Source organism: Podarcis gaigeae, assembly GCF_964106915.1.
Source record: "Podarcis gaigeae genome assembly, chromosome: 12".
Classification (NCBI taxonomy): domain Eukaryota; kingdom Metazoa; phylum Chordata; class Lepidosauria; order Squamata; family Lacertidae; genus Podarcis; species Podarcis gaigeae.
The window spans coordinates 4,703,561-4,730,379 of NC_139688.1; the positions used below are offsets into that span (position 1 = coordinate 4,703,561).

The 26,819-nt window shown below is 47.5% G+C and overlaps 1 protein-coding gene across 3 annotated transcripts in view; it reads left to right on the plus strand.

The window, feature by feature from the left end:
* KIF9 (kinesin family member 9) overlaps positions 1 to 26,819 on the plus strand; it is a 43,754-nt gene that overhangs the window by 2,636 nt on the left and 14,299 nt on the right. Inside the window, exons 2-16 of one of the 3 annotated variants that reach the window (XM_083704062.1) lie at positions 1,922 to 2,028; positions 2,749 to 2,914; positions 4,557 to 4,663; positions 6,825 to 7,037; positions 8,226 to 8,309; positions 9,833 to 9,925; positions 11,139 to 11,286; positions 13,908 to 13,972; positions 15,629 to 15,706; positions 16,695 to 16,763; positions 19,873 to 19,977; positions 21,018 to 21,073; positions 23,134 to 23,224; positions 24,891 to 25,024; positions 26,267 to 26,467. In XM_083704062.1, the coding sequence (XP_083560188.1) occupies positions 1,933 to 2,028; positions 2,749 to 2,914; positions 4,557 to 4,663; positions 6,825 to 7,037; positions 8,226 to 8,309; positions 9,833 to 9,925; positions 11,139 to 11,286; positions 13,908 to 13,972; positions 15,629 to 15,706; positions 16,695 to 16,763; positions 19,873 to 19,977; positions 21,018 to 21,073; positions 23,134 to 23,224; positions 24,891 to 25,024; positions 26,267 to 26,467 (1,706 nt within the window). In that variant the 5' untranslated portion in view covers positions 1,922 to 1,932. Of the gene's footprint in view, positions 1 to 1,888; positions 2,043 to 2,748; positions 2,915 to 4,556; positions 4,664 to 6,824; positions 7,038 to 8,225; positions 8,310 to 9,832; positions 9,926 to 11,138; positions 11,287 to 13,907; positions 13,973 to 15,628; positions 15,707 to 16,694; positions 16,764 to 19,872; positions 19,978 to 21,017; positions 21,074 to 23,133; positions 23,225 to 24,890; positions 25,025 to 26,266; positions 26,468 to 26,819 lie in introns of those variants that run through there. The other 2 variants (XM_083704064.1, XM_083704063.1) reach the window with 2 other exon arrangements.

Genomic DNA, 26,819 nt, shown 5'->3' on the forward strand with positions numbered 1-26,819 from the left:
AAAAATATGGTAGGTTTGATTTGCATCAATTTAAAAACTAATAAAAATAATTTGTAAAATAAAATAGAGCTTAGGATGGGTGGGGGTTGGCAGGTGACTGATAATAAAGACCCCAAGTTGCAGAAGCAGCCCTCCCAAGTGATTTGCAGGTTGTCCCGGCCCCTGGCCCTTGAGAGACAGGCGATTCGTGCAGTACAGTGAGGTTCCTGTTGTCTGTTCTTCCTTGAGGAACAAGAGATTGCTGGGGGCGCTTCCAGAATGTTGCTATTTTCAAGTGAGATTCTGCAAAAAATACCCCAGCAAATTCAGGTTGCACTATTACAGTTGACCGGGAGGTCTTGCACATTAAATGTGCTTCTCCCAAAGATCAGACTTCTTGCAATAAGGAAAAGTGGCGAGGGAATGCGCTGGAATGTCCTTCGACGCAATGTCACCCTCCCTGCAAACACATTAGAATTAATGCTCATTTAACAGCCAATGCCAGACACTTCCAGAAAGTTACTGTTTGCAGGTAGGATTCAAGTACAGTGGTGCCTCGCAAGACGAAATTAATCCGTTCCGCGAGTCTCTTCGTCTAGCGGTTTTTTCGTCTTGTGAAGCAAGCCCATTGACGGCTTAGCGGATTAGCGCTATTAGCGGCTTAGCGGCTTAGCGGATCAGCTGATAAGCGGCTTAGCGGCTTAGAAAAAGGGGGAAGGGGGGAAAAACCCGCAGGAACTCGCAAGACATTTTCGTCTTGCAAAGCAAGCCCATAGGGAAATTCGTTTTGCGAAGCGCCTCCAAAACGGAAAACCCTTTCGTTTAGCGGGTTTTCCGTCTTGCGAGGCGTTCGTCTTGCGGGGCACCACTGTACATCCCAGAGAATTCAGGTTGCCAAATTATCACTGATTGGGATGGCGTCTGGAAGGACCTGCCATCTAATCTCCCCACAAAGAAATCAGGGTGAATGCTCAATTGTAGTTGGGGAGATACACGCTCACACCTCTATTTTCTAGTTACTCAGGATTCTTTGTAAGGATGCAGAAAAGCTAAACCTTTTTGCCTAAGGCAGCGGTGAAGAGCTGTGGTTCTCCAGATGCTGTTGATGAGAGCACAGCAACATCTGGAAGGCCACCGAATCCTAGTCCCTGTGGTTAGATGGTTTAGCAGCCTTTTAGCATCTCTGGTTTCCAAAAGCCTGTTGCTTCTTAGAATAGCTCCAGAAGTAGTTCCACACAAGGGAATGAAGACTTACGCACACCCCGGCCAGCTCCATTTTATTCAAAATTAAACCCAGAGTTCTATATTTCTTGGCTCCGTCGCTGAGACATACTAGTGGCTGGTGAGAAGGAGGAAGGCCTGTCTCTGATCTGAAGCCTTCGCAAGAAGAAGGGTGGGGGAGTTTGATCAACTGTTCCTTCATGCCCCTCCATCTTGCCGGTGGGAGCTGGGCATGGAAACTGTGGGAACAGTCTTGTTGCTTCCAAGTTGTGGCAGGAGAATGTCTGTAGCTCTGTTCAGAGTGTCTGCCTTGCATGCAAAGCTTGGGAGACATCAAGTTCCTCACCAGTCTAGGCAACATGGAGGCCGCCAGATGATCTTCTCCTTTCATCCTTAAGCCAGCATGACCAGTGGTTAGAGATTATGTGAGTTGTCATTCACCAACACCTGGAAGGAACTGCTTCTACTAGGGAGGCTGAGGGAAGAACTACACTCCCATATTGCCTCTGACACTGGAATTTCACCTTCATGTCTCAAACACTGGAGGTATTTAATCTGAGCTTCCGCTCCTGATCCAGACGTAACAGTAAGCCTATCATTTGCACTGGTTTTATCTTCTTCTTTTTTAACCTCGAGATTCAAGCGCTGATGTGAATTGAACCTTGAAGAAATTCATTTTCCCCCTGTTTTTCCTTTCCATTCCTCTACTCCGCCACCCCAGTGCACATCACCATGTGCGCCTGTCCAAAGAGAGTTAGCGCATTTGCACGAGTCAAGCCGACAGGTGACTTCCCACAAGACATGATCAAGTTTGGGGAAGACAATAAGGTCAGTGAACACAGGTCAGCAAGAAACAAAACAGTTCTGGTCTACCTCTGTGCATGTCTTTTACTGGTCTCTTTCTGATTTAAAGCTTTGAGGCTGCTTTGAATTACCACATTTTTCGCTCTATAGGACGCACTATTTCCCCTCCAAAAATGAAGGGGAAATGTGTGTGCGTCCTATGGAGCGAATGCAGGCTTTCGCTGAAGCCTGGAGAGTGAGAGGGGTCAGTGCGCACCAACCCCTCTCGCTCTCCAGGCAGCTATCCGCAAGCCTTGGGAGCCCAGTGGGAGTTCCTGCTGGGCTCCCAAGGCTTGCGGATAGCAGCCCGAAGCCTGGGGAGCGCACCGCTGCGCACCCCGGGCTTCGGGCAGATATCCATCCCGCTCGCTGTCTTGGCAGGATGCGCAGCCATGCGCAGCCTCTCCCGGCTAGAGAGGTTGTGCGTGGCTAAAGAGGAAGCCATAACGGCCAACGGGATGGATCCCGCTGGCTGTCTTGACTTCTTTGCTCTTTGGGGCTGGGGGGAATTTTTTTTCTTTATTCCCCCCTCCAAAAAAACCCCTAGGTGTGCCCTATGGTGCGGTGTGCCCTATAGAGCGAAAAATACGGTAATTTTTAAGGAAAAGCAGAATATGGTTGGGGGGGGGGACGACAATTCCCGCCGTGTTCTTACGTTCTTCAAGGTTACAAATTTCCACACTCCGTTTTCTTTGTACTTTCCAGACAATGGAAATATACATTGAGAGAGACCGCACGAAAGGAGTCGTCAACAACAAGCAGACAGACTGGTCCTTTAAATTAGATGGCGTTCTTCACGATGCCCCCCAGGATGCGGTTTATGATGCAGTAGCCAGAGACTTGGTCTCCCAGGCCCTTAATGGATATAACGGTAAATGTTCTTGTCATTGCCTGTGCAGTCTTCAGTTTCCATCAAGAATGGGAGCAGTGTTGCATGTGTGTTACCTCAGCAGTCCTTCTCTGGCAGCCTTGTCTGAATGTTCCTTGAGGCCCTGTATCCTATTCTGATGGTCCAGTCTGTTAGGCATGCAGTACCAGACGCGGGTGGGGCTGTGGGTTAAACCACTGAGCCTAGGGCTTGCCGATCAGAAGGTCGGTGGTTCGAATCCCCGTGACGGGGTGAGTTCCCGTTGCTCGGTCCCTGCTCCTGCCACCCTAGCAGTTCGAAAGCACGTCAAAGTGCAAGTAGATAAATAGGTACCGCTCCAGCAGGAAGGAAAACGGCGTTTTCGTGCGCTGCTCTGGTTCGCCAGAAGCAGCTTAGTCATGCTGACTATGTCAAGGTCACGCTGAGCCAGGAGAAATAAATTCCTGCGCTCAGCGAGCCGCGCTCTCTCTCTCTCTCCCCCTCTTAATTTTCCTTGCACGTTGTTTGTAACTAAGTTTTTTTTCGCCTCAGGAAAGTTTTTCCTGTACTGTGAATCTTTTAACTCTGCATTTTGACTCTGCGTGATTCTTTAATTATTCTTTATTTATTGCAAGACACCACTGTCTGTCACATATTGGGAGAGGCTGTCTTTGAGCTATTGTGGTCCTGAGCCATTTAAGGCTTTATAGAAGAAGAAGAAGAGTTTGGATTTGATATCCTGCCTTTCACTCCCCTTCAGGATTCTCAAAGTGGCTAACATTCTCCTTTCCCTTCCTCCCCCACAACAAACACTCTGTGAGGTGAGTGGGGCTGAGAGACTTCAAAGAAGTGTGACTGGCCCAAGATCACCCTGCAGGTGGAGGAGCAGGGAAGCGAACCCGGTTCACCAGATTAGGAGTCTACCGCTCTTAACCACTACACCACACTGGCTCTCAAAAGGTCAAAACTAGCACTTTTAATTGAGATTGGGTCTGGATACTAACTGGCAGTCAGTGTAGTCAATCCAGGATCGGTGTAATATTCTCAAACCATCTTGCCATGGTGAGCTAGACGGGCCATTGGCCTGATCCAGAAGACTCTTCTTATGAGTTCATGGTGTCTCATTTGAACATAGCTGTCAACCGTCCCTTATTTGGCCGGAAACTCCCTTATCCCAGTGCCGTGTCCCGCTGCTGTCCCTTATTGATGATGTCCCTTAAATTTCCTGGGTTTCAAAGGAAGCAGCTCCCCTCCCTCCCTCCCTCCCTGCCGGCCAGGGAGGAGGGAGGCTCCAACTATGTTGCTTGGCTGCGTTGCTCATCCAATAAGGAGTCTAAGAACGACTGGGGGCTGGAGCTTGTGTTGATCAAATCGTCCGCGTTGCCTGGGGACTCGCCTTTGCTCAGCGCTTCCCAGCGGAGAGGTGACAGTGGTTTTCCTTGCTGCATCCCCTTTGCCAGGTTGCTGCGCTGTGGGAACCACCGCTTGAAGCTTCGTTTGGCTGCTGGCCGGGCTTTCTGCCTTTGGCTCAGAGGGGCTCAGAAGTTGAACATACCTGTGCCCCTTGGAAAATCCCTTATTTTGGCTGCTGATCCCTTATTTTCGAGGCTGCTGGTCCCTTATTTTTAAATCTGTAAGTTGACAGCTATGCATTTGAAACTTGCAGGTACTATATTATGCTATGGGCAAACTGGAGCTGGCAAGACTTTCACTATGACGGGAACAACGGGAAACTACAAGCATCGAGGGATCATACCCCGAGCTATTCAACAGGTAACCCTTTCCATGATGCAGTGATGCTGATGAAAGAGGAAGCGAAAACAGTTGTCCATGTGGGCACATGGGAATTCCTGCCAGCCTGTGACAGTTAAGGCTGCTGCCGCTGACAGAACAGAATGTGTGTGGGGGAGCCCTGGGGCAGCCCCTACCTCCTAGACAAGGAGCAGTGAAGGGTCACGGGAGGGCCTGATTCTGCACCTGTTTGGCCCCCATCCAGGTGACACTTCAATCCCTGGCATATCCTGTTAAACTTTAAGAGACTTTCTCCATTTGGCTATCTGAGGTCCTTTAATGGGAGCTCTCAAAAAATGACCGAATATGCGGAATTAGACCATTTATCAGAAAGAATAAAAAATAAATCAAAGCAAGTATTTACCACAAAATGGGAAGTCCTTAAAATTTATTTGAAAAATAGCAATGAAAGTTTGAAGTCTGTAAGGTAAAGGTAAAGGGACCCCTAACCATTAGGTCCAGTCGTGGCCGACTCTGGGGTTGTGGCAATCATCTCACTTTACTGGCCGAGGGAGCAGGCATTTTGTCCGCAGACAGGGTGACTAAGCCGCTTCTGGTGAACCAGAGCAGCACACGGAAATGCCGTTTACCTTCCCGTCGGACCTGTACCTATTTATCTACTTGCACTTTGACGTTCTTTCTTTCTTTCTTTCTTTCTTTCTTTCTTTCTTTTAACTTCTTTTTATTCATTTTTATATCCAAACAACAGCAAAGAAAGAAAAAAAAATAGCCAACGCATACCAAAAAAGAAAGAAAAAAAGAAAGAAAGGAAGACATCAACCAAATCAAAACACCTAAACCAACAAAAAAACCACACATTAATTAACAATAAATAGCGTTTGACTTCCCTCCATCTCGGTTTTGGGTTATGTGAATATTAAATCCATTCTGCAGTTTTTCATTATTTAACGTAAACACATTGCAAGGGTTATATTAAACCTACTGTGATTTTTATATCTCTAGAATTTGTTTCCATATATGTTATGAATTTAGACCAATTGTCGATAAACCTTATACCTTTTTGCTGTCTTTGACGTGCTTTCGAACTGCTAGGTTGGCAGGAGCAGGGACCGAGCAACGGGAGCTCACCCCGTTGCGAGGATTCGAACCGTTGACCTTCTGATCGGCAAGTCCTAGGCCCTGTGGTTTAACCCACAGCACAGCAGCATTTAAATAGCTTCAGTAGGAGTTTTAAATCTGATGGAAAACCTAGGATAGAATAAATAACATTAAAGCCAATATATGCTATAATATGGCAGTGAATAATGGATGAGAAATAGAAGTAAGGAGTAGGCGGGAAGTCAGCTATATAGGAAAAAGTCATTTTTATGTTAAATGTATTGTGAGGAATATTTAATGTATTGGTGGAGTTGTTGATTATTTTTCTTTTCTTTTCTTCTTTTAGTTGTTAGGAGGTGATGGATGTTTGTGTATCTTCGTATTTTCTTTTTGTATGTGGTATATTAAAATGAAATACAGTGGTGCCTCGCAAGACGAAAAGAATCCGTTCCGCGAGTCTCTTCGTCTAGCGGTTTTTTCGTCTTGCGAAGCAAGCCCATTGACGGCTTAGCGGATTAGCGCTGTTAGCGGTTTAGCGGCTTAGCGGATAAGCGGCTTAGCGGCTTAGAAAAAGGGGGGGGAGGAAAAAAAACCCCGCAGGAACTTGCAAGACATTTTCGTCTTGCAAAGCAAGCCCATAGGAAATTCGTCTTGCGAAGCACCTCCAAAACAGAAAACTCTTTCGTCTAGCGAGTTTTCCGTCTTGCGAGGCATTCGTCTTGCAGGGCACCACTGTAAAAACTTTTTTTAAAAAAGGGAGCTCTCGGCTACTTGGGTTGGAAAGAGCCTCCTTTGCAGTTCCTGCTTTTTTCTTGCTTAGGATGAGCTTCCCACTTGAATGGGAGAGCTTCTAACTGGGCTGTGCTCTTAATTTACCACCCCTGGGTAGTACTCAACGCTTGTCCTACTCAGAGCAGACCCAAATGAAATTAACAGACACGAGTACTGTAGGTGTATTAATTTCAGCGGTTCCACTCTGAGCCGGATTTAGAGGTCTCCAAACCCTCACTTCCCATCTTGGAAAAAAGCACAGATAACCTGATTGACAGCAACTTCGCTGAGACCCATCCAACCTTCTCTACAGGTATTCAAGTCGATGGAGGAACACGGGAGTCAGTTCATCACCGTTCGAATTTCATACCTGGAAATCCACAACGAGATCATCTTTGACCTTTTAGCCCCGACGCCCAGTGACATTCCGCTGTCTATAGGAGAGGGGCCCCAAGGCGTCTATGTGAAAGGCTTGACGGTGCACGCAGCCCCCAACGAAGAAATTGCTTTGAATCTCTTGTTCGAGGTAAGAAGAGTCAGCGTGGCCTCCCGCTCTCTCTCCTCTGTGTTACTTCTGTGCTGTGTTACTTTTTTATAGTCATTGAATTGGCTACTTCTGGGCTGTTCAACCTGAATTTGCCTGTAGGTGATTGAACCCCACCCATATAACACTGGTCCTGAAAGACCTACATTGGCTCCCAGTATGTTTCTGAGCACAATTCAAAGTGTTGGTGCTGACCTTGAAAGCCCTAAATCAGGGGTCAGCAAACTTTTTCAGCAGGGGGCCGGTCCACTGTCCTTCAGACCTTGTGGGGGGCCGGACTATATTTTGGAGGGGGAAATGAACGAATTCCTATGGCCCACAAATAACCCAGAGATGCATTTTAAATAAAAGAACACATTCTAATCATGTAAAAACACGCTGATTCCCAGACCGCCAGCGGGCCGGATTTAGAAGGCAATTGGGCTGGATCCGGCCCCTGGGCCTTAGTTTGCCTACCAATGCAAATGGCCTCGGCCCATTATACCTGAAGGAGTGTCTCCACCCCCATCGTTCAGCCTGGACACTGAGGTCCAGCGCCGAGGGCCTTTTGGCAGTTCCCTCATTGCGAGAAGTGAAGCTACAGGGAACCAGGCAGAGGGCCTTCTCGGTAGTGACACCCACCCTGTGGAATGCCCTTCCATCAGGTGTCAAGGAGAACAACAACTACCAGACTTTTAGAAGACACCTGAAGGCAGCCCTGTTTAGAGAAGTTTTTAATGTTTGGCGTTTCGTTGTGTTTTCAATATTCTGTTGGGAGTCGCCCAGAGTGGCTGGGGAAACCCAGCCAGATAAGCGAGGTATAAATAAATTATTATTATTATTATTATTATTATTATTATTATTATTATTATTATTATTAAAAAAAAACAGCAGCTGCCTGGAAGTGCCCAAACCGAAATAGTTGGTTGGGAAGTATTCTACGACAGACCTTCTTTCCCAAAAGATTGCACTTTTTTGCAGTAAAGAATGGGATAATATAGGGTAGAATCTCCTTTGACCCAGGGTCATCTTGTCTCCCTACAAACCACAGAGGATGACTGCTCAGAAAACAGGCAGTCTGAAGGCACTCTTTGTGTTTATTCCTCGCTGTCAGCTATAAATGTAGCAGAGAAACGAACTCCTTTTGTTCTGTCCTTGGTTTATTCCTCCGCTTTTCATTTTCTTCTCTAGGGGGACACCAATAGATCTGTTGGTCAACATGCTCTGAACAGGAACTCCTCCAGATCTCATTGCATCTTCACTATTTACATCGAGGTCAGGGCTGGCGGCGTTTTCTCTTTTTTTAATAATAATTTTTATTAAGTTTTCCATTTTAACAATCCAATCATATCACATTCATTATTCCAAATTATACCAATACATATCATAAAGTCCAACTATTTTGCCAAATTATAAATTTTTGTTGGGGATTCTCATGCTTCAAGTTCAGTAGGGTCCGATCATCTCATATTTCTGCTGCTTTTAGTCTTCACCAGTCCCATTTTTCGATATTCTTGTTGTTATCCTTTTACTTCTTAATAGCCTCTGAGTTGTTTCCACAGGCGAGTTAAAGTAAGCAATATTATGTTTCTGTGTGAACTTTGTATGGCTCTCCCTTTTTTTAAAAAGCTGGTAAGTCTTTTGTTTGCAATAAATCCTCACACGCTGTTATTTATGCCGAATCCTTCCAAAAGTCCTCCTCGGGTGACAGACGCCATCTTTCTCAGTTCCGATGAAATAGAACCTAGGCGTTTGCTCATTAATTTTCCCAGACAAGTTACACCATAAATTAGCCTTTTCGGGGAAGATTTGCCAAGTCGATCTTAGAATGCAAACATGATAACAAAGTAATGGCTCGCCTCCCCCTATGGCTATGTAGCAGGAACCCCCCCCCCCATCATTCAGTTTGTACAAACTTCACACACACTCACACTCACACACTACATACGCTACGCTTCTGTTATAAATTCATAGAAAATCAACCATACATCGGATTTGCACTGTTCCACTTTTATTTTACTCCATGAAGGAAGGACAACAAAATGGGGAAGGTTTGATACAGGCCAGCCATAATCCCTTGAACATCCCAGCACATCCACAGGAGCCCTGCCCGGTTGCTATGCCAACCCTGATGGTCCTAGACAGAAGACCATGAAGATCACAAAGAACTTCCATATGGGAGTGGATTCAGCATGGACTGGAACAAAGGACAATGATCAGATCTTCCCTCAGGGGGCAGGAAACTGCGACTACCTTTTGTCTTCTGAAAATGACTCATGGGGAGGGGGGAGAAGGGAATCAGCCAGGTGACAGGACACTCAGGTTACCACCACAACTCCTCCCTCAACCCCTCCTTTCTGTAATGTATGCATGATGTTTCTGGGGGTGGGCTTGACCTACAGGATGGGAATTTCAAAAGTTTTTATAAGGTCTTGCACACCATTTTTCTGTGTCTTTCCTCTCTCCTGCAAGTGAGGGGAATACCCTGTTGCAACAGTTCAATAAAGACCAAGCCTACAGGCTGCTATTTTGCTCCAAGTTATCCTGGTTGGTGTCTTTGTTTTTGTCCAAGGGAGCCCTCGGATTTTTCCGGTAACAGCTATTAATCTCTGCAACATAGCCTGTCTCATAATGGCGGATCCCGATTAAAAACTGTGTCACTGGAGAGCCTTTTATTTAGGGCTGGCATCGTTTTCATGGGGTGGTCGGGAAAATCCAGAGGTCTGTGGATCCTCTGGTGCGGTTCAACAGTCCTCTTGCGTTCAAGGTGCGCTAATGTCCCTGATCTCCCACCTCAGTGTCATTCCAGAATTCTTTCTGATGCCCGTTACGTGACCTCCAAAATTAACCTGGTGGATCTAGCAGGCTCAGAGAGGCTGGCAAAGACCAAAGTAAGTCCGTTGGGAGAACTTGTTTTTTCCTGCAGCTGGTGAGTTAGCTAACTTCGTTTTAAGTGATCAAGAAGCTAGCTTTCCTTTTACACTAACGGAAAAAGAAATCGTGACAATGTGTGCATTAAGTGTCTGTCTCTGTGTGATTGTGTCGAGGGGATGCTCATTGTCGAGAGCCAGTGTGGTGTAGTGGTTAGGAGAGGTGGACTCGTAATCTGGTGAACCGGGTTCGATTCCCTGCTCCTCCACATGCAGCTGCTGGGTGACCTTGGGCCGGTCACACTTCTCTGAAGTCTCTCAGCCCCACTCACCTCACAGAGTGTTTGTTGTGGGGGAGGAAGGGAAAGGAGAATGTTAGCCGCTTTGAGACTCCTTAGGGTAGTGATAAAGCGGGATATCAAATCCAAACTCCTCCTCTTCTTCTTCTTCTTCTTCTTCTTCTTCACTTTGCGGCTGGTACCGAACTGGGAGGGGTAGCTAAAGCCGCAGAAGACAGAATCAGAATTCAAAATGGCCTTAACAAATTGGAGAACACAGCCCAAACTAACAGAATGAATTTTAATAGGGACAAATGTAAGGTTCTGCACTTAGGTAGGAAGAACCAGACGCACAAATATAAGACGGGGGATACCTGGCTTACTAGCAGTACATGTGAAAAGACCACAAGCTTAACAGTGTGATGCAGCAGCAAAGAAGGCTGCGTCAACAGAAGCATAGTATCTAGATCAAGAGAAGTAATGGTACCACTCTATTCCACCTTGGTCAGAACACACATGGAATACTGTGTCCAATTTTGGGGAATCACAATTTAAGAAGGATGTTGACAAGCTGGAAGGTGCACAGAGGAGGGCAACCAAGATAATCAAGGGTCTGGAAACCAAGCCTTATGTGGAATGGTTGAAGGAGCTTGGGTATGTTTAGCCTGGAAAAGAGGAGGCTGAGAGGAGATACGGCAGTCTTCTTAAAATATCTCAAGGAAATTTGCTTTTAATGTGTGTTGTGTACACAGCCTAACTTACTGTGTTGCTCTCTTGCATTTTAATTCTGTTTTAAATTTGTTGTTGTTGCTTAGTAATCATGTGGTTGTTTGTCTACTCTGTTTTAACTGTGTTAGCCACCTTGGGTAGTTTATACAGAAAAGCCAGATAAAATAATCCAAATGAAACATAAACCACATTTTCTAAGGTGTCCTCTTGCTTCCCCCTTTTAACAGTCGGAAGGGTTCGGACTGAAGGAAGCAACTTACATCAACAGGTCTCTGTCGTACCTGGAACAAGTTATTATTGCGTTGGCCGACCGTAACCGGGAACACGTTCCCTTCCGCCAGAGCAAGCTTACATACACCCTGAAAGATTCATTGGGTAAGGACTTGGGTTGGTGGTACTGGCTGGAGTGTTGGGTGTGGGCGAACCCGGGTTCAAGTCCCTGCTCATGTCAAATCTGGCCTTGACAGGGCTGTTATGACACTACGCCATCACTCTTGAGCTTAGTTTAACATCACCTGGCCTCTAAAATGTAGTTGCTTCTGTTCCCCCTTTCTGTTAAACAGCTCCTAAAGTGGCCAACAGGGAAAAAATTAAGTGCCACTAAAATCTATAATTTATTTGCAAGGTTCCCATTAAAAAGAAAATAATCTCTCTCTCTCTCCTCCCACCTCGCAGTTTCAAAAGTTAAATATTTAACAGCAGCAGGTAACATTTTAGAGCTAGGTTTCCCAAAGTTAGGTTTCTGGCTGTTTTTGGACTACAATTCCCATCATCCCTGACCACTGGTCCTGCTAGCTAGGGAGGATGGGAGTGTAAGTCAGTACTTTTTTTCTGGGGGTACGCATACCCCTAAACATTTTGTGAATCTTTGAACTTTTGTCCATCTGCTGTATTTATTTTCCCCAATTTGAACTGTAAAATGGTGATTTTCTTGAGTCAAAATGAGAGTATCCCCTAAACATTTTTTAAAAGAAAAAAAGCACTAGTTGTAGTCCAAAAACAGCTAGGGACCCAAGTTTGGGAAGCCTGTTTTAGAGCATCTTCTAAACAGGATGCTTTTTAGCCTAAATGAGAGAAGAAGGAGCTTAACCAAGTCCCAGTGATAGTGTGTACATTAAGTCTCTGTCTGACTGTGACTGTTTGTGTTGATTGTATGTCTCTGTTAAAGGTAAAGGTAAAGGGACCCCTGACCATTAGGTCCAGTCGTGGGCGACTCTGGGGTTGCAGCGCTCATCTCGCTTTATTGGCCGAGGGAGCCGGCGTACAGTTTCCGGGTCATGTGGCCAGAATGACTAAGCTGCTTCTGGCGAACCAGAGCAGTGCATGGAAACGCCATTTACCTTCCCGCCGGAGCGGTACCTATTGATCTACTTGCACTTTGACGTGCTTTCGAACTGCTGGGTGGGCAGGAGCAGGGACCGAGCAACGGGAGCTCACCCTGTCGCCGTGATTCGAACCGCCGACCTTCTGATCAGCAAGTCCTAGGCTCTGTGGTTTAACCCACAGCGCCACCCACGTCCCCATATCTCTGTTAAGAGTGTGCAAATCTGGCCTCACTTTTGGCTCTGGCCCTGTCCACTGTTGAAAATCAGCCTGGGGGCCATCAGAGAAAAGACCCTGCCTTTAATAATCACTAGACTTCAGATTGCAGGGATACAGAGCAGGGCCTGAAGGGACAGTGGGCAGGTTTATAGGGAATTACGTGGTTCTTGAAAGGCTAGGGTCCCTTTTCAACAAGCCATTTAAGTGGAGATTTTTATGCATTTATGCAGATGAATCCCTCAAATCCCTTTTACTTGCTTTAGCCTTGGCTTCGTTGGTTCTAGATAGCACTTTTGTTTTAATGGATATCGTTTTTATATTATAAATAGCGTGCACTGCTTAAAGTTCTTTAAAATATTAAAGGGCTCAGAGATGCCCTTAAACAAATAAATAAAGCCCTAAATGGCATCGGCCCAGTATACCTGAAGGAGCGTCTCCACCCCCATCGTTCTGCCCGGATGCTGAGGTCCAGCGCCAAGGGCCTTCTGGCGGTTCCCTCCCTGCAAGAAGCCAAGTTACAGGGAACCAGGCAGAGGGCCTTCTCGGTGGTGGCGCCCGCCCTGTGGAACGCCCTCCCAGCAGATGTCAAAGAGAACAACAACTATCTGACTTTTAGAAGACATCTGAAGGCAGCCCTGTTTAGGGAAGCTTTTAATGTTTAATAGGTTATTGTATTTTAATATTCTGTTGGAAGCCGCCCAGAGTGGCTGGTGAAACGCAGTCAGATTGGTGGGATATAAATAATAAATTTGTTGTTGTTGTTGTTGTCCCCCCAATTGGTCCACCCACCCACACGCCTTGGGAAATGAACATGGGTCCTGCTCCTTAGATTTCTCCCTGAATTCTCTGGGGCACTCAGGAGTTCCTTGGTGGATGGATGCCAGCGAATGATGATGATGATGATGATGATGATGATGATGATGATTTATTATTTATACCCCGCCCTCCCCAGCCAAGGCCGGGCTCAGGGCGGCAAACAAGCAATAATAAAAACAAGTTGAATGAATATAAATTAAAAACAAGATTAAAATATAACATTAAAATATTGAAACATTAAAATATTAAAACGCAGCCTCATCACAGGAGGAGAAAAGGAAAAGAAAAAAAAAAGAAAGAGGGGGAGGGAATAAAATTGGCTCCAAGCCAAAGGCCAGGCGGAACAACTCTGTCTTACAGGCCCTGCGGAAAGAAATCAGATCCCGCAGGGCCGTGGTCTCATGAGGCAGAGCGTTCCACCAGGCCGGAGCCAGTGTTGAAAAGGCCCTGTCCCTGGTTGAGGCTAACCTGACTTCCTTAGGGCCCGGGGCCTCTAGGGTGTTGCTATTTATGGACCTTGAGGCTCTCCGTGGGGCATACCGGGAGAGGCGGTCCCGTAGGTACGAGGATAAATGATGCCCTTCAAGTAGAATCAGAGAATCAGATTCCAACCTTCATTTCTTTTGTGTCTCTCCTAGGCGGCAATTGCAACACTGTCCTCGTAGCCAACATCTGCAGTGAAGCCATCCACATTGTGGAGACGGTAAGCCTCCTGGCGGGGACTCAAGGGACTGAGACATGGATAGAAGTGAAGTGACCGTTCCAGGTGTTTAGGGCACATGCACCCTAATGCAAAACTGGGATTGTTTGAAGGCAGGGAGAGCCAATGTAGCAGCCTCCATATGGACTACAGCTCCCTATCATCCCTGGCCTTTGGTGGTGCTGGTTGGATTTGATGGCAGCTGGAGTCTGGGAATTGCTAGAGAGCATCATGGGCAGGGTATAAATAAATTATTATTATTATTATTATTGGCTACCCCGGTTTAAGGTGTGCTCTACATAGGCAGCAGAATGAGAGTGGACTGTTCCACTTCAGACTGCAGGTGGGATATCTGTGCAACACCACTTTTAGCCCAACTGCGCTGGGTTCCATGTTGGGGCATGTGCAGAGTGCCCATTAGGGTATACCCTCTGCAGCCTGAATTCGCCTGTATGTGATTGAACCCCACCCATACAACACCGGTCCTGAAAGACCTACATTGGCTCCCAGTATGTTTCTGGGCACAATTCAAAGTGTTGGTGCTGACCATTAAAGCCTTAAATGGCCTCGGCCCAGTATATCTGAAGGAGCATCTTCACCCCCATCATTCTGCCCAGACGCTGAGGTCCAGCGCCGAGGGCCTTCTGGCGGTTCCCTCCCTGCAAGATGTGAGGTTACAGGGAGCCAGGCAGAGGGCCTTCTTGGTGGTGGCGCCCGCCCTGTGGAACACCCTCCCACCAGATGTCAAAGGAAAAAACAACTATCTGACTTTTAGAAGACATGTGAAGGCACCCCTGTTTAGGGAAGCTTTTAATATCTGAAGGACTATTGCATTTTAATATTTTGTTGGAAGCCGCCCAGAGTGGCTAGGGAAACACAGCCAGATGGGCTGGGTATAAATGTATTATTATTATTATCATTATTATTATTATTATTACTATTACTATTACTATTACTATTATTACTTTATTCTTAAAGTAAAAAAAACCATGATTTCCTTTATCGTAAAGGGATGAACCTTTGCTTAGAAACACTGAAAAAAGGACTAATTCTTCTCAGTTGTGAAAAAAGGTGACCCCAAAATGAAAAGTTGGAATCACCGTATATAATAATTTAATTAATTAATTAATTAATTAATTATACTCTGCCCATATGGCTGGGTTTCCCCAGCCACTCTGGGTGGCTCCCAACAGAATATTAAAAACACCAAACATTAAAAACTTCCCTAAACAGGGCTGCCTTCAGATGTCTTCTACAAGTCAGATAGTTCTTTATCCCTTTGACATCTGGTGGGAGGGTGTTCCACAGGGCAGGCGCCACCACTGAGAAGGCCCTCTGCCTGGTTCCCTGTAACCTCACTTCTCTCAGTGAGGGAACTGCCAGAAGGCCCCTGGCATCAGTCAGTTTAAATACTTTATGGAACTGTTTAGCACTTTCACTTCTGTTTGGAACTTCCTAAAACAGTTTGGAACTTCCTAAAACAGTTTAGAGCATTCTAGAGGAATCCAAATATTGGTCTTTATAGAAAGAACATGCAATCAAAGTGATAAGAAATCAAAATAATTATTGTTACATTTCTTATTTGGCATTCAGATAGGCTCTTGGGCACGGTTTTCTTGACTCCAGAACAATTGCTAAGTAACATTCATTTCTCTTCAGCTGTCCACGCTGCGTTTTGCTACCAGAATGAAATGGGTGACCACTGAGCCAATTGTGAACGAAAAAATCAACCCCGAGGTAGGTGCCGCCCTGTGTGGGCAATTCCACTGGTTGGCTGGCTGGCTGGCTGGCAGGAGAGGTTTGGTCAGTGGATGAGTGGTTAGTAGCACACGGGTGGCGCTGTGGTCTAAACCACTGAGCCTCTCAGGCTTGCCGATCGGAAGGTTGGCGGTTTGAATCCCCGCGACGGGGTGAGCTCCCGTTGCTCTGTCCCAGCTCCTGCCAACCTAGCAGTTCAAAAGCAAGCCAGTGCAAGTAGATGAATAGGTACCACTGCGCCGGGAAGGTAAACAGCGTTTCCGTGCACTCTGGTTTCCATCACGGTGTCCCGTTGCACCAGAAGCGGTTTAGTCCTGCTGGCCACATGACCCGGAAAGCTGTCTGCGGACAAACGCCGGCTCCCTTGTCCTGAAAGCGAGATGAGCGCCAAAACCCCATAGTCGCCTTTGACTAGACTTAACCATCCAGGGGTCCTTTACCTAATAATAATAATAATAATAATAATGATAATAATAATAATAATAATTTATTACTTATACCCCGCCCATCTGGCTGGGTTTCCCTGTTTTGGATTACAAGACTGGTAGTCTCTGGGTCACAAGGCTTGTAGTCCAGAACAGCATAAGGGCACCAGGTTGGGATTGGCTAACTGAGTGCAAAATCCGATCCTAACACTGCAGCCATGGTTTAAATCTGTGAACAGGTGGTGCAGAGCTAATGAATCCCTCAGACATAAATTGTTGGTTTTTTTTAATTGATGTTTTGTTTCAATAGTTGTAAGTCGCCCTGATTACTGCAAATGCACTGGAAGGCTGTTTCTTAATTTCTGCAATAAAAATAGAAAGAATAAATATAGCAATGTAAATCTCTTCTTGCTGGCTGAGGTAGAGTAGGGGTGCTGACGGCAACCAGGAAGGACTGGAAACTGAAATGCAGCTCTGGATCTTTCTGCTTCTCTCTTTCTTTCCTGCTTCATTCTCACCTTTCATTCTCTCCCTTTGCTTAGCGAATGGTGAAAATTCTGGAAAAAGAAGTCCTTTACCTGAAGGAGGAGCTGGCCATGCACAACAGCTTGGTGAGAAACAGCCTCTGGGGACGGAGTTTTTGTTTAGTCTTTTAGTCATGTCTGACCCCATGGACCACGGAGTTTTTTTGGCAGGGATACTGGAGTGGCTTGCCGGTTCCTGCTCTAGGTGGATCACGTTTGGTCAAAACTCTCCACTATGACATGCCTATCTTGGGTGGCCCTGCTCGGCATAGTTCATAGCTTCTCTGAGTTATTCAAGCCCCTTCGCCACGCCAAGGCGGTGATCCATGAAGGGGGACACAGTTAGGCTTTGAAAATGACCTCCTGTCAAGGATTCTTTAGCTGTGATTCCTGCATTTCCGGGGGTTGGACTAGATAACCCTTTAGCCCCTTCCAGCTGTATGATTCTGTGATGATAGCATCACCCAACCCAGATTGGGCCATCTACCGATAAAGGGACGGTGAGGAAACTTTAATACACAACATGGGGTGGGCAGCTGGACCGTGCTTCTCTCCCTCCTCCCCATAAACTGTTCTAAGCCACTTTCCCCTCGGCCCTGGGGAGTGGGGGAGAATTTGATTCACATTTATCTCAGTTTATCATTTATCTGAGTTTATCTCAGGGAAGACCTTACTTGGGAAATCAATACAACCCAGGTGGTTAAGAAAGCCCAACAGAGACTCCATCTCATCAGAGTGTTGCGGAAGAACGATGTCAATCAACATCTGATGATCTCCTTCTACTGGTCCACAATAGAAAGTGTCCTTTTTTACTGCATCACGGTGTGGGACACTGGTTTGACAGCAGCTGATAGGAAGTACCCACAGAGGGTGGTGAATACAGCACAAGATTCTATGGGCTGTCCCGTGAATCCGCTGGATGCAATAGCGGAAGAACGTTGCCTCAGGAGAGTGAGGAAAATTCTCAGGGATGATTCACACCCTGGCCGGCACTTTCTTGAGCTCCTGCCCTCAGGCAGAAGATATAGAAGCAGGATTAGTCACACCAACAGGGTAAAGAACAGCTTCTGTCCATGGGCTGTTAGGCTGCTGAATGAAAAGATAACAACAGGGCAACTGGCTTTTGGGTTGGGTGGGTGTGCGTCAGTAAACGAGGGGAAATAAGACTAAGAGAGCTGAGTGGGGGGTGCTCGTCTAATCTCACTGCATACAAGTTGTACAAGTGATAATAAAGTATTTCAATTTCATTTCAATTTAAAGGCAAATCTGCCAAATCCAAAACAATATACAAAGCAAAGCACAGCTGTCCGTTGAAATTCAGATTTCTCTGAATTGCGCACTGCAGTTGTCCAGCCATAGAAACAAGCAACATGCACACATCATAATGGCCAGCCTTTTGCTACAAGGCTGGTTGGTATAGTGCAATGTCTAAGAGCCTGAGCTATGGATCAGGAAGACCCTGGTCCAGATCTTGTGCTAGCCATAACTTCACTGGGTTGGTCATTTTCTTGGGTTCAGCCCTTCCTCATCTGCCACAACCTGCTGATATCAGCTATTTAAGGAAGATGCTGTATATCAGGTCAGACCAATTCAATTTCTGGTCCTACCTGGAGATGACAGGAATTGAACCTGCGACCTTCTGTGTGCAAACAGTTGCTCCACCTTTCAGCTACAGGTTACTGTAGCTTTGAGATGTCTTTGAGATGCTTTGCATGCTCTAAAATGCCATAAATGCTAATAGTTTTTCAAACTTTCTTCTCCATGGTGTGTAGATGGCCGTACCTTTAGGCAAGCAGTTGAAGGTTGTACAGTTCTCTGTTGGGGAGTGGGGAAGCTGGCTGTGGTCTTCACCGCCTAATGACATTCTGGGCACCACAATTTAAGAAGGAGGTTGAGATGCTGGAACAGGTGCAGAGACGGCCAACCAAAATGATTAAGGGTCTGGAAAGCAAGCCTTAGGATGAATGGTTGAGGGAGTTGGGTATGTTTAGCCTGGAAAAGAGCAGGCTGAGAGGAGATATAATGGCCACCTTCAAATATCTCAAGGGCTGTGCCATGGAAGATGGAGCAAACTTGTTTTCTCCTGCTCTGGAGCGTAGGACTTGAAGAAATGAATTCAAGTTACAAGATGAGATTCCAACGAAGGATCAGAAAGGACTTTCTGGCAGTTCAGCGAGTCCCCATGCGCTGCGCTAAATCAGCGCAGCGCATGATGGACTATGCAGAATTGGATAAATTAACAGGAAGGATTCGAAACCTGTGGGACCAGAGATTCTTAGAAGACTGGAGTAAATACACGAACTATTTGAAAAGCAATTGTAATGAACAGATTACGCTAGTAGGACTGCAAGAAGTACTGAAAGGGGAGGACTATCTCAAATATTGCAAGAAAGACTATGAGAATTATTAGTTCATGATAATTAAGAGTAATAGAGAAATTAAGAAATGCAGAATAAAAAACGGAAAATCATCAGAGGTGATGACGGAAGTCTAAAATATTCTTATCTAAAAAGATAAGAAGTTATGTTATGTGATTGTTGGAAAGGATATGTTAAAAAAACTAATAAAAATATGTGTGTGTATGTGTGTATATATACACACCCACCCACCCACCCACATATATATCAGCGCAGGGACTCGCTTCCGCGGTGCCGGAAATTGCATCTGCGCATGCTCAGACGCCAGAAATTGCGGCTGCGCGTGAGATCTGGCCCACGGAGGGATGTCTGCTGGAGTGAACTGGCCCAGGCGAGGTAAACCTTGCCGGCCCCTGTGTTAGACAGAGGAACCAACTCCCTCGGGAGGTTGTGAACTCTCCTTCCTTGGAGATTTTAAAGCAGAGATTGGATGGCCATCTGTCATGGATGCTTTAGCTGAGATCCCTGCATTGGGTAGGACTAGAGCAGCGGTTCTCAACCTGTGGGTCCCCAGATGTTGGACTACAACTCCCATCATCCCTGAGCTCTGGCCTTGCTAGGGGTGATGGGAGTTGTAGTTCAACAACATCTGGGGACCCACAGGTTGAGAAAGGCTGGACTAGAGGATCTCTGGGGGCACTTCCAACTCTACGATTCTATGAAGCATTGGACGGAAAGCGATTTTGGCATGGCCAGGAGAACTTCTAGCATTATGGAGAACAGGGGTGGGCCTGCCTCTCTCACCTAACTGCTGACCTTCTGTTCTCTTATGCTTGCAGCTCAACCGTCCTCCAGTGTCTTACGAGCCCCTGAATGAAATCCAGGTGGCAGAGATCAGCTCTCAAGTCCGCCGCTACCTCGATGGAACCATAGATGAGTTAGATGTAGGTACAGTCATACCTCATGTTACGTTTGCTTCAGGTTGTACATTTTCAGGTTGTGACCCACGGCAACCCAGAAGTACCGGAAAGGGTTACTTCCGGGTTTCGTTGCACGTGCAGACGCGCAAAATGATGTCATGCGCATGTACAGAAGTGGCAAATCACGACCCTCGCATGCACAGACGTGGGTTGCGTTCTACTCATGTTGTTGACACAGCGATTCTTCAAACAGCTCTTTATTCAGATGCCAGAACAGAACTAAACTGAAGGGCTCAGTCAGCCTGCTTATATAGAGCTCTATTACCTTGTTACTGTAACAACTTTCTAAAACTATCCAATCACTGAACGTCACTTTCGATCCTTCATTTGCATAACTATCTACAGTATCCCCCTGCTGGCCCAGGGTGGGAACTTCAGTACATAACACATGTTGTGAACGGGCCTCCGGAACGGATCCCGTTCGCAGCCAGAGGTACCACTGTAGTTGCCATCTTGCAGATCCGGGGGGTGTCTTCAGAGATGGGTTGGGCAAATCATAGTTTCTTGCTCATTCGGAAGCAGTGAGGCCCAAGGCAGGGCCATACAGATTAAGGGGAGATAAACACAGTCTGGCTGCTGGATCAAGCCAAAGGCCCCTCATCTAACTTCGTATTCTCATAGCGGCCAACCAGGTCCCTCAGCAGGAAGCTAATTTGACCCTCTCATTCATGGGTAGGCAAACTAAGGCCCGGGGGCCGGATCCGGCCCAAATGCCTTCTAAATCTGGCCCACGGATGGTCTGGGAATCAACATGTTTTTACATGAGTAGAATGTGTCCTTTTATTTGAAATGCATCTCTGGGTTATTTGTGGGGCATAGGCATTCGTTCTCAAACCCCCCCCCCCTTCAAAATATAGCCCGGCCCCCAACAAGGCCTGAGGGACAGTGGACCGGCCCCCTGCTGAAAATGTTTGCTGACCCCTGCGCCTCATTTTACTGTGAAACATTTGAAAACGTTGGCCAGGGCTGCCTGCCTCATTATGTCATTCCCTCTGCTTTGCCAGATTTTGAGCATCAGACAAATCCACGAAATATTCAACCAGTTCAAAATGATTTTGGGGTAAGTGCTTTGGCGTGCCTGTGCTTACACTCCACTGATGCCTGTTAGAAACTCTTCGCTGACGTTTGTGATTCCCACTCATGATGTCCACCTACGATGCCATTGTCAGGGCTGGAGTCGGACGCAGGCCATCAAGAAAGAAAGCAAATCTTCGATGCCAGTGAAGTTAACGCTTTATTCAGCCTCGTGGTCTCAGCAACCCTTCCCAGCAGGTCTTGCCTTTATGGAGCAGTTACCAGAACCCCTCCTCTGCCACCCTTAAGATGACTTCTCTCCCGGATGTTTCCCAAGCAGTCTCAAACTGTCTGTACACCTATGATCTCTGTTCCACCCTCCTCATCCTGCTCTTCTGCACTTCCTTGGAAACCAGCAGGGAGAGAGCTTGTCGCAGCAGGAGGGGAAGACTCCCTGGATTTTTCTGCAGTCTCTTGACCCCGCTCCTCCGCTTCAGCCTCGGAGTCTGCACTGCTCCCTGTCACAGGCTCTTCCTACTCACTAAACCCTGTTGCCCCTTCAGCTTCCAACACTTCCACCAATCTTTTCTCTCTGACCTCTCCTCGGTGTCCCACCACCAACCCCCTGGCTCTTGAGTCTCCCTCCTCTAGGTTTTCGCTTGGAGGTTCCCCGGCTGGTGCCTCGCATCGCTTCTCTTCACCCAGCCGTTTTCCCGCAGAACATCACATCTGCTTGGTATTCATTAGGGAAGCCTTCCCAAACCATGGTTTTGCAGTACAGCTCCCACCATCCCTGAGTATTGGACATGCTTGCTGGGGCTGATGGGAGTTGTGGTTCAAAAAGTCTGGAGGGCACCAAGTTGGGGAAGGCTGTGTTAGGGTATACAGTGGTACCTTGGGTTAAGAACTTAATTCGTTCCGGAGGTCTGTTCTTAACCTGAAACTGTTCTTAACCTGAAGCACCACTTTTGCTAATGGGGCCTCCTGCTGCTGCCGCGCGATTTCTGTTCTCATCCTGAAGCAAAGTTCTTAACCCGAGGTACTATTTCTGGGTTAGCGGAGTTTGTAACCTGAGGTGACTGTAACCCATGTTTCTCTCTTGCCATATCTTCTCCCCAGGCTGTACCTGTCGCGCTCTCAGGCAAGGCATGACCAGAGGAAGGAATTAACTCTTTATTGTCAAAAGTACACTTGCTGTCAGGAGTTCAGCCTACACTCGAGTAGGACCCTGGCAGAGACACATGCCAGGGTGGGCAATCATAGGTCAGGAATTCTAACACTTGCAAGTTAGGGAGAGGCATGTTCATCAGTCCTGTGTTTCAGCTCCTCTAGGTGTGCACCCAGTGAGGCAGTTGCCGCAACAGAGAGACCCTGACCTCGACTTGTGTATCTCCCCCACCACCAAGTTATGCTCAGGCAGGCAAAGACTACGCCTGTGTGCCACCCGCTTTTTCTCCTCCCACTTCAATCCTCTTCTGGTCCTGGGAGACAGTACGTCACGGTCCGGTCTACGGGCGATCGACGTCCCGGCTGAGAACGTCAGGACCGGGGGCAAGATGGCGGGGTGGGAGCAGGAATGGGAGTCCAGAAGCCAGGGGTCCGAGGGTCAGGAAGCAGGGAGTCACGAAGTCAAGGGTCCGAGGGTCAAGAAGCAAGGAGTCACGAAGTCAAGGGTCCGAGGGTCAGGAAGCAGGGAGTCACGAAGTCAAGGGTCGAGAAGCAAGGAGTCACGAAGTCAAGGGTCGAGAAGCAGGGAGTCATGAAGTCAAGGGTCCGAGAATCAAAAAAACAGGGAGTCAAGGAGCTGAGGTCCGAGGAACAGGAAGCAAGGAGCCAAACACAGCAAGGCAGGGAGCGTGTTGCTGTGGCCAAGAGCCGAAGGGAAATGCTGACCTTATATCCCTTCCCAGCTCTTGCCACCAGGTGCAGTGAGTTACCAATCGGCCTCACCTGTGCAGCCGCGCCTTCGAAGGCCCCAGTCCTCCGAAGCCCTACTGGGCCTGGCTCCTGCACGCACTCCTGACACAGTGGAGCAGGGATAGCGGGTGCAGGAGGCGGCCACGACAGCTCAGCCCAACGGTATGGGTGCATGTTTCTCTTTTTTAGCCAGCAAGAGCAAGAAGTGGAAGCCAGGCTGCGGAATAAATACACCCTGATAGACAAAAACGACTACGCAACCCTGTCTGCAGTTCAAAAGGTTGGTGTTGGTGCACTAGCACACGTGTGTGAGAGAGAGAGAGGGAGGGAGGAAGAAAAATTGTTGGAATATGTGGATCAAAAGATAATTGTGATGGGAGATATGAACGGGGAAGAGGACTGGGGGAAATTTAGAGAATATTTGAAAACTGTATGTGAGGAATATACAACGCTAGTGTGTTTTAAAGAAGCTTTGTGAAAAAATAAGGAATATTGTAAGAATGCAAATGAGGATAGAAAAATTGTATTTAAAGGCGATACTAAAATTAAGGAATGCGAAGATAGAAATTTAACTACGGATGATTGTCAGAGGAGTTGAGGGAGGTCCAATAAGCTAAAATATGTGATGTGAAAATTTGTATGATTGGAGATTTTATGGAAAAAATTTTTTAAAAAATTTAAAAATAAAGAGAGAGGGAGGGAGGGAGGGGGAGGGGGGGAGGGAGAGGGAGACCGAGATCATTGGGCTGGAACCCAGAGCCAGGTTCAGCATTTGTGTTTTAATTCTTCTGTATTTGGTTCCACTTCAAGGTCAACCCCCCGGAAAACTTATGGCCCCCTACAATGAGAGGCATTGCAGCCCGGCAACATTTTGCAGGCCGCACATTCCAGATGGCTCTGTTTGTCCACATCAGAAAAACACGGTTCTCTAATAATAAGAAGAAGAAGAATAACAATAACAATAACAATTTATTATTTATACCTCACCCACCTGGCTGAGTTTCCCCAGCCACTCTGGGCGGTTCCCAATCAAGTGTTAAAAACAGTACAGTGTTAAATATTTAAAACTTCCCTGAACAGGGCTGCCTTCAGGTGTCTTTTAAAGAGAAGATAGCTACTTATTTCCTTCACATCTGAAGGGAGGGTGTTCCACAGGGCGGGTGCCACTACCGAGAAGGCCCTCTGTCTGCTTCCCTGTAACCTCACTTCTCACAATGAGGGAACCACCAGAAGGCCCTCAGCGCTGGACCTCCGTGGCAGAACAATGGGGGTGGAGACGCTCCTTCAGGTATACAGGACCGAGGCTGTTTAGGGCTTTAAAGGTCAGCACCAACACTTTGAATTGGAAACGTACTGGGAGCCAATGCAGATCTCTCAGTACCGGTGTTATGTGGTTCTGGCGGCCACTCCCAGTCACCAGTCTGGCTGCCGTGTTCTGGATTAGTTCAGTTTCCGGGTCACCTTCAAAGGTAGCCCCACCTAGAGCGCATTGCAGTAGTCCAAGCGGGAGATAACCAGAGCATGCACCACTCTGGCAAGACAGTCCGCGGGCAGGGAGGGTCTTAGCCTGCGTACCAGGTGGAGCTGGTAGACAGTGTTTCCGTGTCCCAGCCAATTTCCACTCCTAACCTGCCGCCCAAATTCAAACCCATGCAATCCAATTCGACTGAATAATCCTGGTATCCTAAAAACAGAGGCAGCAATGCTTCTGAATGCCCGTTGCCGGAAACTGCAGGAGACAGTGGGCTCTCGTGCTCAGATCCTGCTTGCAAACTTCCCATAATAAGCACCTCTCTTCTCATGTTCTGATGTCCTCAGAGTTTGGCTTGTGTGTATGTATGTAAGTTGCTGGGGAGGCGGCACATTTGAGCGGAATCCCAGCTGCAGGTTCCAGGGGCAGAGATTTGAAACCGCCTAACAGCCCCTCCGATCTCCACTGTCGCCAGGCAGGACTGGTTGATGCTGAGGGCCACCTGGTTGGGGAAGTTGACGGGCAAGGATTTGGCATCGGAGTCGCTCCTTTCTCATCCAAGCCTGGCGGGAAGAAATCGAAAGCAAAGCGAGGCAAAGAGCAAGCCAGGTTGGTTCCGTCCTGTTCCCACGGTCACGCGTCTTCAGGTCGGATTTCTTACGCTCCCGTGGGCCGTGGCAAATGCGGACCCCTGAACATTGCTTCTCTGCCTGCTGTAGTGGCGGGGTTGGGGGGTTGGCAGCTGGGTTGTGGACCCTCCTGTGGCCGAGAGGCAGGAGCCAGTCTGGGCAACGCCAGGGCTTCTCTGTGCCCCCTCATGCAGTTTAATAACAACAACAACAACAACAACAACAACAACAACAACAACAACAACAACAACAACAACTTATTATTTATACCCCGCCCATCTGGCTGAGTTTCCCCAGCCACTCTGGGCGGCTTCCAACAGAACACTAAAATACAATACAGTGGTACCTCGGGTTAAGTACTTAATTCGTTCCGGAGGTCCATTCTTAACCTGAAACTGTTCTTAACCTGAAGCACCACTTTAGCTAATGGGGCCTCCTGCTGCTGCTGCTGCGCCGCCAGAGCACGATTTCTGTTCTCATCCTGAAGCAAAGTTCTTAACCCGAGGTAATATTTCTGGGTTAGCAGAGTCTGTAACCTGAAGCGTATGTAACCCGAGGTACCGCTGTAACCTATGAAACATTAAAAGCTTCCCTAAACAGGGCTGCTTTCAGATGTCTTATAAAAGTTTGGCAGTTATTTTTCTCTTTGACATCTGGTGGGAGGGTGTTCCACAGGGCTGGCGCCACCACCGAGAAGGCCCTCTGCCTGGTTCCCTGTAACTTGGCTTCTTGCAGGGAGGGGATCGCCAGAAAGCCCTTGGAGCTGGACCTCAGTGTCCAGGCAGAACGATGGAGGTGGCGCAGCACACACGCTCCACACGGCTCATGAAAGGGAGAACTGAGCAGAGCCTGGGATGCATACAGGCTCTGCTCAGCGCTTCCTTTAAATAATTTTTTTTTCTTGCTTTCCACCTCTAAGGTGCATCTAATGGTCAGGTGCGTCTTATGGAGCGAAAAATACGGTAATATGCCCCCTTTCAGAGGCACCAAAGGCTCCCAGAGGCCTGGAAAGCTCTTGCAGGACTTTTGATCTCTTCATCACCAGTCTTCCCCTTGGCCAGCTTTGGGTGGTGGTCCTCAAAGCTGCATCCTCAAGTGCCCCAAACTAGAGCTGAGCACCTCCCAGTTTCACTGAGGAAGGCTCAGGTCACGGCCTCAGTGGAGCTCAAGCTCAGCCCTGGATCCGGCCATAAAACGTTGCCCTCTGCTTCTTCTTTCCCAGTCCCACTCTGAAGAAGGAAGGCCTGGCGAGTCCTCTTTCTGCGAAGGATCTGGAGACCCTTTCCCCGTCCCGCAGCCAGGTAGGGGCAGTCAGCAAGGACCCGGAGGCAAGGGAGGGCTTGATCCGCGAGCAGGACGCCGTCAGCTTCGAGACCCATCGCTCTGACTCCGCGCCAAGAGAGGAGCCCAGCACAAGGCCCAGGTTGGTTCTTTGCCTCTTAGGGAGGACCTTAGCCCTGTCTGTAGCCGAGTAGGGTGCTGTTCCAAAAACTGATGGTGGGGATGACTCGTTCACTGCGGCTGCGTGCACACACCATTTTTATAGTTCAAATTCACTCAAAGCCAGATCAAGGGGAGTAATAGTACTGCTCTAGGCTGCCTCGGTCAGACCCCACCTGCAGTCCTGTGTCCAGTACTGGGCACTCCAGTTTCAGAAATCTCTGGGTGCCACAATTTAAGGAGGATATTGACAAGGTGGGATGTGTGCAGAGGAGGGTGACCAAGATGATCAGGGGTCTGGAAACCAAGTGTGATGGTCTGGGAATCTGATTCAG